Source organism: Castanea sativa, chromosome 6, assembly GCF_040712315.1.
Source record: "Castanea sativa cultivar Marrone di Chiusa Pesio chromosome 6, ASM4071231v1".
In the NCBI taxonomy this organism is placed as follows: domain Eukaryota; kingdom Viridiplantae; phylum Streptophyta; class Magnoliopsida; order Fagales; family Fagaceae; genus Castanea; species Castanea sativa.
The window spans coordinates 62147079-62160109 of NC_134018.1; the positions used below are offsets into that span (position 1 = coordinate 62147079).

The 13031-nt window shown below is 36.1% G+C and overlaps 1 protein-coding gene across 2 annotated transcripts; it reads right to left on the reverse strand.

The window, feature by feature from the left end:
* Window positions 1-363: 363 nt before the first annotated feature.
* Window positions 364-12427, reverse strand: LOC142641147 (uncharacterized). Of its 2 annotated transcripts, XM_075815541.1 has the most exons (5): window positions 12074-12427; window positions 11130-11928; window positions 1699-4054; window positions 990-1566; window positions 364-903 (listed from the first exon to the last, which is right to left on the reverse strand). In XM_075815541.1, the coding sequence occupies exons 1-4, from the start codon at window positions 12103-12105 to the stop codon at window positions 992-994; spliced, it is 3762 nt and encodes a 1253-aa protein (XP_075671656.1). In that variant the 5' UTR covers window positions 12106-12427; the 3' UTR covers window positions 364-903; window positions 990-991. The 2 variants fall into 2 exon arrangements, with proteins under 2 accessions (XP_075671656.1, XP_075671655.1); XM_075815540.1 differs by having other exon boundaries at window positions 990-4054.
* Window positions 12428-13031: the final 604 nt, after the last annotated feature.

Genomic DNA, 13031 nt, shown 5'->3' on the forward strand with positions numbered 1-13031 from the left:
CTTTTGGCCCTAACTTCCTAAGTAGGGCTTAACAATATATATATATATATAAGAGAGAGAGAGAGAGAGAGAGTTTTTGTAAGTAATTTAACAACAAATTTTTAAGGGAATAAACAAAATGATCAAACACTGGAACCAAATGCATAAACTTCAATGACAAAAATGAAACTTTTATAGATGAAAATATCAATTCACCCAAACTTAAATGATGCAATTTGTATTTTTGCCAAAAGAATAAAGGACAAAAAAAAAAAAGGAATGGTACTGTAAAACATTTTATGTTTTTCTTTTCCATTCCTCTTATTAAAAAATAAAATAAAATAAAACAAAACATTTTACATTCCATTAAAAACTCTCATAATATTTGCTAATTGACAAATAAATAATATATTCCCAACGTTAGTCTGGTGCTCAAAGAGTCATAATTACATCATTGAAGAAAAAACGTACACCATCTTACACTTACTCATTACTGAACTGTAGAAGAACTTTCACAAAATTAACATCACATCGGCAAAACGTTTTTCCCTTAAATTCAAAATTCAACGTTCAAGAAATAATTATCACACCAACATTTTCAGCAACAGAACGAAAATTTTATAAAACAAGATAAAATAAGTCCTCCAGATTACATAATAATTCATTAGAGAAGTATTAAACCACTATATAGATGACACCTGGCGAACAACCGATTAAAAAGCATATATCAAAAGCATAATCTAGCAGCTGATCTTTTGTAAGTGGATTCCAAACCATGGTTACATCATTCAACCCCCATTGGAGCTAGTGCTGCACATGCAAATACCTGAACCTGAAAGTACTACATGTCCTTTGAATTTAGCAACCCAAAAGTAGTAAAAAATGAAGATCTAGCAACCTTGTATCTTTGACTCGGAGGAAATCCTGTAAAATTCACAAAATGCAGAGTGGATGAAGCATGGTGGACAAAAAGGAAGCCTGAGAAATTTATATAATATAGTAAGACTTACTTCTAGAACTTGTAAATCTCTGTTAATTTCTTCTGAGACTCTGGTACACTACCACAATCTGTTGGCATAGCAAAAGGGATGGTTGAATGGATCAGCCTAGAGTTATCTTGATCCATAGCTTGACTAGGCTTCAGGATGTGTTTTGCTCCAGCACTTAGTTTAACAGGACCTAATCTTGCGGCATTATCCACTTTGGAAGGATCAGGGCCAGATGAAGTTTTAAGCCCATCATTTTCACTCTCATGTGGGAAAAATGATACCCTGATTGCTTTATCCTTGCTTCGGTTGAGTTCAACTATTCCTGCATTACCTTGAATGTCACCACTAAAGTTTTCTCTTGTCAACCCTGTCTCAGCATCTAAATCTTTTGGCATCTCTAAATTAGGTACCCTGGTGGGCTTTGTTGAATGATCTACTTTAGCTGCCGGCCTCTTGGTTTTCTTGCAAGGAAGAGGGTCTTTGATAGCAAAAGCTTTTGACTTCACTGTATCTTTGAACTTGATTCTGTTCCTGTAGCCCATGTTGACAGAAGAAGTTGAATTAACTCCAGAAACAAGTGGAGGGTGAAACATAGATGCTGCACCAAGTGAATTCCTCATGTGTGAGTAAGAGTTTATGGGATTGTAATGATAAGAAACTTCTGGTAAATGATTCACAGGTGGGGTAGGAAAAAAATTAGTTCCAGACATAAGTTGGGGAAAGTATTTACCACCCACATCAGAAAAAGGTTGAGGGGAGGTAACTAGTGGTTTATCCGGTTGTGCATGCAATAACCATGGGGGCAGGCTCGTTGAGGATCCCTGAAACCAAGAGGGTTGGACATTTTCTCTACAATCTGGGTGCAAGAAAGGAAAGTTGAAGGCTGATTTTGTAGCATGAGGTAGACTCTGTTTGTGATTGAGTTCAACAGGACTCCAAGGCATATGCTGACAGTTAATGTGATGGGTAGATATTAGTGGTAACTGAGAATTGACTCTTAGAGTTTCAGCTTCAGAAATATAGGGCTCCTGGAAGCCAGCTGCACCACTAAACATTGCTGATGAAGCAGGTGAATGAACAAAGGAATGTACTTCATTACTACGGTTTTCATTGATGGTAAGGCTGCCATTTCGATGAACCACATTAGATTGCCAATTGAGGAATGGGTTAGAAAACCTAGGTTCTGGAGCTTTCATCAGTAAATTGCTCTGTGACGTGTGATTGCATTGAATTTCTAATGGCTGAGCGTCCTTCGATTTTGCTGATGCAGGGTGTAACATCCAGTCCTGCAGAAAATTTCTCTCCATAATTGATTTTTCCAGGGAAGCATGTGCACGACGATCTTCCGTGATGATTTCCTTATCAGTCCACACCTTCCCATCCTCAAATCCTTGAATCTCTTTACTACTTCTACCAACTGCTACATCTTTTCCCATCAGCCGCATTGTTGGTTGGGTAGAATTTCGCAAGATTTTATCTGAATTTTCCTTATGATGAATAATCCCATTAGCATTTTGGTTCTGCACCTGATTGTATTGCCAGCATCCTTTGAAAGAAACATCAGACAGGTTCAGGTTTGAATCAAGCAGATGGACAGAGTGGTTGTTCCCCCTCTCAGAATTACGCCAGCAAGCATCTGATCTTCCGGCACCTTCTAATTCAGTGACACCTAACCTAGCTGGTAAATGTCCTTTAGGGATCTCCGTAACATAATTCTGCGAAGGAAACAAGTTTAACGAATCTTTTGGATGTTCTCTCTCAACAAAATGTCTCTTCTTCACACTAAAATAATCCCCAGAACTTTGCGGCAGGACAAGATTGTGCACAGGTACGCAACTGGAAGAACCAGTTATTGTACTGGGTAGCCTCAGCTGGTCCAAGCCACCTCTCCCACTTGAGCTAAATTGTATTAACTCACCTTGTGAATTAAGAGGCAAGCCAAAAAATCCTTCATCCATGGACTTTTCTTTATACGAAACTGCTCTATGCTTCCACTCCGGAAATGGATAGATGCTACTCATCAACTCTGTTGGAGACACATGACAAAATGGTCTGTAATTGAGAGTACATCCATTATAATTCTCTGTAGCAGATTGTGACACAAATGGAAGTGTCCTATTTGCATTTTCATCTAAAACAAAGCAAGATGATGAAGGCTGTGAAGAAGCCCGTGTATTTTCCAATGAATTCATTGCAGCAGCTCCATGGATAGAATCTGCAAAATGATCAATCGATTTTCCACTATCATTGAAAGCTCTGATAACATTATCACCTACCTGAGCATTTACATGAGGATTATGCCTTTCTTCCAGTGCAGAAATGAGTCTAGGATTGCCACCATATGCAGGTTTATGTGACACAGTCGAATGATCAAGCATATGCCTATTATCATCATGAATTGCAATTTGACTCAGAGTCGCTGATTTCTCTGGAAAATGATTTATTTTGTCTTGACAAGTAATATCTGGCCTCAAAAAACATGGGTTATCATCATGATCATGAGTATTGAGTAACTGTTTCTTCCCTGCTATAGGTTGAGGCTCAGTTCTGTTATCTGTACTAACACAAACATCATCATCATCAGTTCCATCTATCTCCATAGTGGCTACTTCTTTATCACATTCACTGGACTGGTCCTTCCCTGGTGAAGCAGAAAAAGTATCTGAAAATAGGTTGCCAATGCTGTGCTCAGAGGCATCTGAAAGATTCTTCTTCCTTGGACCAAGTATATCATCCTTGTCTGAGAACCTAACATGCCTATCAGACCGTTGGATAGCAGAATGATTCACTAGACTACCACAATGCAAGTTGTAAATTTCAGGATTAAACCCTGAAACAACCTTTTTATGGTTTTTGAGAATGCTGCGAACAGGAATAGCCGGCTTGTGCTGCTTTGCAATCAATTTGGATGTCTGAACAACTTTCAGCTTCTTTTGTGTAGATAAGCATTTCAGACTTGGTTTTTTTCCTTGTATGGCAGCAGAAGCATCCAAAATGCCCTCTTGAAACCTCTTATTACACAATGAACCTTTCAGTTTTCCAGTTAACTCGACTGGAGGATGCAGTTTGAGCTCAAGCAGATTCTCCTGAGAAGAACAGGAAACCCGTAACATCATGTCATACAAGGTTTTGAAAATGACAACGCTTTTGAACTATACATGGTTTAATGGGTAGAATAAACTAGTTTACAATATCATGGTAAGTTGATGACTAAGTTCTAGCCCTTTCATTATAACACCCACTTTTACCATAAAGGAGTCAAAGGTACTAAATGTTCCCTATGCTTAGGAGTATCATACAGGGATGGGCGGCAGGCTCAGAAAATAGCATCTACGGATCCTGGAAGAACACTAAATTAAAATATTGGAGCTTTAAAAATAACTTTTTTAGTTTTTGCCAATGACATTTATCTTTTGAAATCATAAGGTTGAAAAATACTCAGAGTCACAAGTATGGGATGGTATTAGTTTTATTAGAAGCATAAAAAAAAATTGCTGCAATCAGTGCTTTAATAATATTTTAATATACACATTGATGCAGCTAGACGGTGAGCGTTGTGATGCTTCTGGACATAACAGAATTACCAAAGGCTTGAATGCAAGGCTGCATGTAGATGTGGTCTAGGTGTCAGATGGATGCATGCAAAGTGTGCACATCTTCATGTTACTTCTATTATGTACCCAAGATTATAGGACAGAGGGATATCAGATGAAAAATGATGCATTCAAAATGGAGTAATGCCATGAATGCATTTGTTCCTCACTTTCAAACATATCCCAAAACATATTCGAATGCATATTTACTTCTCTCTGCACTGTGCATATGATTCAATTCAAACATGTTTCCCATACATGCCCATGCCCATGCCATGCCAATAATAGTTGCTCCCAGATGATTTCAAATATTCATGCAGAATGAAATTATATGGATGGCTAGTATCACTTACACAAGGTTTGCACAGTCTACAAACCTTCCCATACTCTTGAGCAACAAACCCAGGTTGTTACTAGTCAAGATTTTTAAGCATTGGTTAATGCCATGACAAATTTATCTGTATTGTTGGGTTTTGATACTAAATAGTGGTAATGAAGCCTGAAGGTTGAAAAGGCTGAGATCGAAACTTCTGTTCACTGTGCAAAATGACAAGCTCAGTCATGTGAGAAATGAAGGCTCGATCATGTGAGATTGAAAATCAGACAGAAAATCTCAGTAGACTTGATCAAACGATACCATGTTAAGGAAATTTTGAGATTTTCTTTTAAAGTCATTTGTGTAGCCATCACTAGCCCAAACCCTGCTTATATAAAAACCCTATACCAACCCTAAGTTTGTGAGATGGAAGCCAGCTACCAAAAAAAAAAAAAACCATTAGACAGCATTCTTTGTCTTCCAAGCCTCTCCCATTGATCATCTTTGAGAGGTTGAGAGTTCCAAAGATCACCTAGAGTGTATTGGAAGCGCCACTGAAACCAAAAAGGCAACACCAAAATCTTAAAGTCGCTTTGAAGTAACCAAGTCATTGGTTTGGCGGTCGGTGATCGGCTTACTGCACCAAATCACTGTGAAGGCTAAAGGCTAGTTCAACAATTGCAGTAGGAGTGGGGACCTCAGATACAGTGTCTACTTTTACAAGAGGTTTAATAAGTTAGTCTTGTTCAGTCCATAGGACTATGTTGGCAAAGTGTGACCTTGTGTAACCAATCTTAGGAATCTTAGTGTGTCTTGAGTGCATTTAATTCCAAGTTGCGTGGGGTCACATTAGTAAGTACTGAATGAATGAGTAGTAGATTTAAGGTTAAGTCTATTATATAAACTTCCATTCTATTCATAGTGGATTTTGTTTACCTTGGGATTGTTAGGTTAAACCCTCCTAGTGGTTTTTACTGTGGGATAAGTTGTTCTAATGATTTTCTTTGGGTCACCATATCGTTGTCTTTATGTGAATTATTTTGTATGGTATGGTGTTTCATGTTTGAATAAACCAATTGAGAACCAGCACATAATTGGACTAATAATTGACTTGGTTTAAAATTAGATAAATTTGGCACAACCAGGGCCTAAATCCCTAACGAGTCTATATAGAAACAATCTTCATAGTGGATTTGATGAGTTCAGCTTGGCTCCGAAGTGTTTTTACCATTTGAGTTTTCACTCTGAGTACATATGCCAGTAGTCTATGTGTGAATCAACCATAAACGCTGTTTATGGTTGATGTGATTTGTTGTTTTCCATATTATGCTTGAATGGTGATTAACTGACTACCCAATTTATTTATTGAACAAATCATTATTATTGGTCATAAGTCATGTTAGGGGTCTAAACAGCATATTTCGTTACTCTACTTAGACTGCATCACATAATTTACTGTCTAAAAACGCATTGTCCACATCTAACTAAAATAACATCCAACCAAGATTATCTTTTTCTTTTTTTTTTTGGGTATAACTGCCAACCAAGATTCGCAGCTAGGGATATGAAAACTCAAACAAAGGCAATCTTAGCAATCGGTGAAAAGGTTTCAGAATATTCAATGTCGTTGCTCTAGGTATACCCCTTTGTCACAAGACAAGCCTTCAAGCACTCAATAGACCCATCAGGTAAGTATTTCAGTGTGCACCCAACAACAGCCAACCGTATATACTTTCCAGATGGAAGAGGAACAAAATCCTAAGTGCCATTATGGTGAAATGATAACATCTCTACTTCCCATTTTTTTCCAAATTAAAAAATGAACAAGGCCTCCTTAACAGACTTAGGAACAATCACAGAAGAAACAAAGGCAGTGAAAGCACAGAGAGAAGAGGACAAGTGTTCATATGAAACAAATTATTGGGTGAGAAATACATCCATGCTTAACTTTGTGCAATGCAATGGGTAGAGAATTTAAGTATGGGGGCAGAATAGGTGGAAATGATACCTTGGTAGGAGAAACATTAGAGACAGGTTGAGGATGAGCTAAAGATGGATCTGCAGGCAAGGAAAAAGGCTTAGCAGCATTCAGCCATTGACAACTATATAGTTGTAAAGGTTTCCTGAAGAGTGGCTGATGAAGAAAACGGGATCAATTGAGGAAGGCAAATAGAAGGATTATGAACAGGAAAGGAAGATGAAGAAAAAGGGAAATAGACAGAGAATATGACATTGGCACTTATAAAGTGATGTCAAAGAGCTAAAGAATAACATTTGAACTCAAAATTTAGTTTAGCACTGTCAGCATTGCAACAAAAAAGGACTCCATTCTTTTGACAAATAAAAAGAGAAGAAAAAACCATAAAAGGGAAGTATTTTTATAAAAGGATTAGCATTAAGGAAAATTCATCAAGGTAATTGCCATATACCAAGCTTGCAATTTCAGCACTACAAATTAAAGATTGGGATTAGGATTCTTGTAGATTGGGTTATGGGTGAACTAAGGATTTAAAGAAACACCATATAGTAGTAATTGTAGAGAAGTTAAAACAACAAACATATCATAAAATGTTACAGATAAAGGAGGAAACATATACTTCAAAGTAAACTAAGTTGAATCCTGAAATTTGAATCATATATCATCTCAGTTATGATGATTATTTAAGGCTTTTTAGAGAAAAGTGTATGAGCAGGGTTTGAATTAAAAATTTTCTAGGAGACAATTAAGTGCCTAGCATTTGGCTTGCTAAAATTGGCCAAAAGAACAAAAATGTACACTTTTAACATAAAATTCATATTTTTGGAATCATGGCAAAGATGTAGAGCAAACATATAATATTTCCTTTTGTTGAGAGCAAACATATGATCTACAACAATGGAATACATGGAAAAGATAGTCAAATGTCAATCATTCAAAAACGGATAGAATTTGAAGAAAAAAGTTTTAGTTGCTCATGTCTTGGAAAATGACTAAAACTTTGAAATATTTGAATGACTTTGAAGCTAGGCAGTTAATCGACATATGTCTTTCTGCCCCCTAGATGAAGTTTGTTTAAGGAGGTTGCTCATATAGAGCTCCTTAGGAGATACAGATATATGAAGAGATTCTGGAAGGGGCAAATATCCAGTACAGTTTGCTTACAATCCTTGAAAAATCTCCAAATTCAAGTCATTGTAAAGAGCTTTGCGGAAAGTATTTATTTCTCATCTCTTCATGATTCAGAAGAAAACCCACAGTTGAATTTTCAAAGAATCTTATGACTTCTGCATATTGAGCATCAGGCCTGAAAAAAGTCAAGCAAGGTGTGCACCTTGAAACTATTTCAGTTGATGCTTTTTTTTTCGATAGTTACAATGGGGGTAAGGAGATTTGAACCCTAGATTGTCTTCATTAGAAACACAAGAGATGCCAATTGAGCTACAAGGATGCCTTTCCACCCAAAAAAAAAAAAAAAACTCATCCTTTTTTATAAAATTATATATAGGCAACTAGCTCAATGATATTTGTAATTCTTACATTCACCATTTTTTTTACCCCAAGCATTTTCCAACATATTTAAAACATAAGGAAACAGTTACATTGACAATTGCATAGTTGTGACAAATGAGCTTTACGAACTTGAACAAAGATATTGTCATATACATAATACTGTTGTTAACGGATATGTTCATTCAACGCAGCATAACGTTGCATTTATTGATGGTAATATACTATGAATATACTCAAAACCATTCTGCTGGTATGTTGCAAAAGTTAGCAGAATTATATCTGACCACAATATGGGAATCAAAATCTGAAACTATTGTGAGATTAAACAGGTGATTTATGTTGTCTCATTAGATTGCTTAACTAGAATTCTACTTTAAAGCAAAGATGTGCAGTAAAGATAAAATTATTTTTATGACTGCCTATTAGTTCCCAATAGCATTTCTTAACATAAAAAGATATTCCTAATATCATGGGATTCAGCTCTACAGATTACTCTAGGTGTAAAGACAAGAACATTCGAAAAATTTTAGAATTGAGGTTAAATGCAAATGATGAATGAAATGGTTTAGAACTAAACTAGACAAACATAGACAGTAAATAAATTATACAACTGGATAAAAAGAGGCATCAAGAAGAAAATGCATACAAAAGCTTAAACTGTCCCCTCTAAACGTTGTCTTTGTGGATTACTCCTAGTTAACCTCTTCAACAGCATGTCAAGAATTATAATAAACAAATTCATATGAACTGATGAAATAAAATACAGAAGGCCCAAGAAAAATCCAAAAGAAAATTTTTTTTTCCCTGATAAGTAAAATAATTGAAAGAAGATTAAAATCTAACACAAACAAATCCAAGGTCATAATGAAAATGACCACCCAACATGCGAGGAATATCCACATTATTGTGGATTTCTTTGTCATGCAACTAGCAAAGGTTCTATAGATTGATACTCCACCATTTCTAAGAATCTAGGTGACTTTTTCAAGAACCAAATTAAAAAGATCCTAGTCCTACACCTTAACTTCAATCCTATTTCTTGGCTCTTTAAGCTCTAAATATGCATAAATTTCAGGCCAGAACTACAAAACTTTTCATAGCTATCTGATGATTTTTACTAACAAATTATAATCGGCCTGATAACAAATTTGGTGTCAAAGTCAATTTTATTTTCCATACAGAATTTAACAATTTTCTAAACTAGTTATATTTAACAGGTAAGATCCAATATTCCAAAACCAGTTTGAAGCGTATAATCCAATGCAGACTTTCCACTGATGCAGTTCTTGAGCAACACATTTCATCTCAAAAATCAAAATTATCAGCATCTAAAGCAGCATTATTCTCTAATCATTCACTCTGATCCAAAGTATAGAATTTATTCAAATTCACGAGGTGTAATCCATGGACAAGAAGCCTTGGCCTATATAGAGCAAGAAACTTTCAATATTCTTAGCAAAAGTCCTTAACTCACAGGAAGTCACATAAAATAAGTAAAGAACACGTTGATTACAGCAATTGAGATCCAGTAGTTTCCAATACCATTAGATCAACAACAGCAATAGGCCATATAGCTCCCTAGCAAGATTATCATAATGGAGATAGTAGTCATCTTTTCAATTGACATGTAATCAGTCTTGAACATCATTTCTTCAATCCATCTGGCCAAGATGCAGACAAGATCCTTACATCCAATATCAGGCCCCAGAATGCAAAAACAAACGCCCCTTAACTTGCTCTAACATCATACCATAAGAAACTCTTTTTCCATTTTATAAAATAAGCAATGAAGTTGACATAAGCCCCAGTTCACTAGATAAAGTCCATGTGATAATGATGTATAGCATTCTGATTCACAATATTCCGATGCAGTGATCATCTGGACTAGCATATCATCAACCCCATTTCACAATAGACACCACTAGTATCGTTATCTCCAACCCCTTAAACCTTGTAAACAGTCCCTTCAAATTATTACATAAAGAAAAGACATCCAACTAGTCATATATATGAACATTGCCCTCTTCAAGGCCATCTTTCCCATTCATATTTCCACCAATCTTCATGATCAAATATTAGCCATCAAATCAAAAAATCAGTGCGGCCCCAAAGGGCCAAATGATTATCTTCCAAAAAATTATTATTGCAACAGTGGAAAAAGCAGCATCATTAATCAAGGATACCCCTTGATAAACCGAGGACAAAAACTCTTCCACCATTATAAAAGCCTTCACTGCCCAACCCGTACTGTACAGCTGGAGCACCACACCACACCCCACCCTCAACTCCGTAAGGTTCTGAATCCTTCCCAAACATGAGAACCCCCATTCCTAGTTTTTTGACTTATTCTCTTTATACTTACTGATCAGCCTAGCTCATTGCCGCCTAGTTCACATAACAAGTACAATTACAAGGTCACTGCTCTCCTTCTCAATCGTATTGCAGTGATTAACCAGCTTTTTCAGCAATAATATCAAGCAGAAAAGTAAAAAGAGCAAATACCCAATGGAGTATGTAGCATAAGAAAACAACCCAAAATTCACAAGTCCACAGTACGAGTAATCGAGAACCTATTCATGATTTTATTCGGCAAAAAAAAAAAAAAAAAAAACCTATTCATGATTTTATGATACAAACTAGCTACCAATACTATATATCCAAAATGAACATACTACAATTACTACAAAGAACCCAAAAACAAACACAAAATCACAAAGATTACTATTGCAAATCGACAATATTTCATGATATAAATCACTAACCTTGGTTGCAATTGACCCATCTTTCAAAGCCTTCTTCTTTTTCTTCTTCATCATCAACTTCCTCTTGTTCTTCTTCAACCTGTTCTCAATTGCCACACCATTCTCTTCCAAAACCCTTTTCTTTATCTTCCTATTCTTGTTCTTCTTCTTCTTCTTCATCATTTTCACTTTCTTCTTACCCTTAAACGTTGAAACAACATAATCCCCAGCTGAAAACTGGAAACTACCTAACTTGGCCTCTCCACCACTACTATCTTCTTCATCATCATCATCATCAACATCCACTGCTTCGATCTGAGGCGCTACAGCAAAAATCTCAGCAATGGACCTCTTCTTAGTAGCTTTAGCCTTCCTCATTTGGCGACGCTCTTCTTTGGAAGCCTGTGCAAGGCAACTATCTATATGGGCATTCACAGCATTCACAGTTGCCGCAGTAAACAGACGGCAAACCGGGCAAACCATCTCCAATTTCTCCTCAGCAGCCACTTCTTCTGACAGCACTGCTTTCTCCTCCGAGTTTTTCTCACCAAATTCACTCTCTTTCGTTGGAAATCCATGTTGTTCTCCTTGAATCCTCGCTATCTGTTGATGGGTTTGATTGGATTTAACACTTTGAAGCTCCTGGGACCACCAGCGAAACTTGGCGACAGTGATAGGAGGAAGCGAGGCCTTGATGATATCGTCTTCTTTGCTTTTATCTTTATCTTCATCACCACCACCACCAACGTTAATCTCTGAGCTTTTGGCGAAAGGCCAGCACTTGACCACGTCAACGGTCCTCATCTTCGCAGTGTACTCTCTATAGGGAACATAAAATCTTAAACACGTTAGAAGTGAAAGTACCCAAGTAATTAAACAAAGATTTTGAAAGCATTAAATCACGATAATAATAAGAAAGAGTTTGAGTTTTGAGTTTAGAGTTTGAGTTTGAAGAACAAAGTTACCGGATCGAGAAGCCCTCAACAGAAAACGCCATGCTTTTGTGTAAACTCTTTACCTAAAACGATGAAGAATTGAAACAAAACAAAGCACTAAGACAACGTTGAAACTTGAAGACGAAAGAAAAAAAAAAATAACTAAAAGATTCTACATGTTGAAATCAAAAAAAGGAAAGGAAAAGACTTTCACAAAGAGAGAGAGAGAGAGAGAGATGTAGATTAGAAGAGAAGTGGGTGATGGGTGATTAAGGAAGAAGATTGGAGAAGACAAAGAGAGAGAGAAAGAGAAAGAAAGGTTGGAATTGAAATGGAAATGAGGTTAGATAGAGAGAAAAGTGTGTATTGCGTTGTCTGTGACACAGTAACAGTATGTGTGAAAGAGAAAGCTTTTTTACTTTTTCTTTTTTCTTTTTTATTTTATTTTATTTATTAGTATATAATATTTATTTTTCCCGCTCGGTGTGGCATGGACTATGGTGGGGTGGACTCAATTCTCTATAGCTCTCTCTCTTCGCTTTCCCTAATTTATGACTGACAGCGACTTGTGAGAGCGCTAGCCTTCGCTTTTTTAGTGAGCCCCATCCTTCCTCTCTCTCTTTTAATACAATATTATCAACCAATATAATTCACTTCCATTTTTATTTTAAAGATAGAACAATAAGGGTTGGATATCGTTTATCATTAAAAAGTTGAAAACTGAAAATATTGCAATAAAATAATTTTTAAATATGTAAATAGTATTTTGAAATTTAGTTTTAATAAAAATTTTATTAAAAAAAGAGATTTGTGAGTTCCGTAAATAGTGCATAGATCCACAAAAAAAAAAACACAGATGCGCACGTCTCCTGGTAGACTCTCAATCTAAACATACAATAAGCGTGAGTTTGAATAAGAATGAAAAATTAAAATTATTTTATTATTCAACTTATTTTTGCTATTATTTATGAATCCTACTACACTTTTT

Coding starts and splice junctions, on each gene's coding strand:
- LOC142641147 (XM_075815540.1), bottom strand. CDS start 12,105: ATGGCGTTTTCTGTTGAGGGCTTCTCGATCCG. Junction 11,929..12,073: donor GTTGAGGGCTTCTCGATCCG/GTAACTTTGTTC, acceptor TGTTCCCTATAG/AGAGTACACTGCGAAGATGA. Junction 4,055..11,129: donor ATGGGTCAATTGCAACCAAG/GTTAGTGATTTA, acceptor TGTTCTTCTCAG/GAGAATCTGCTTGAGCTCAA.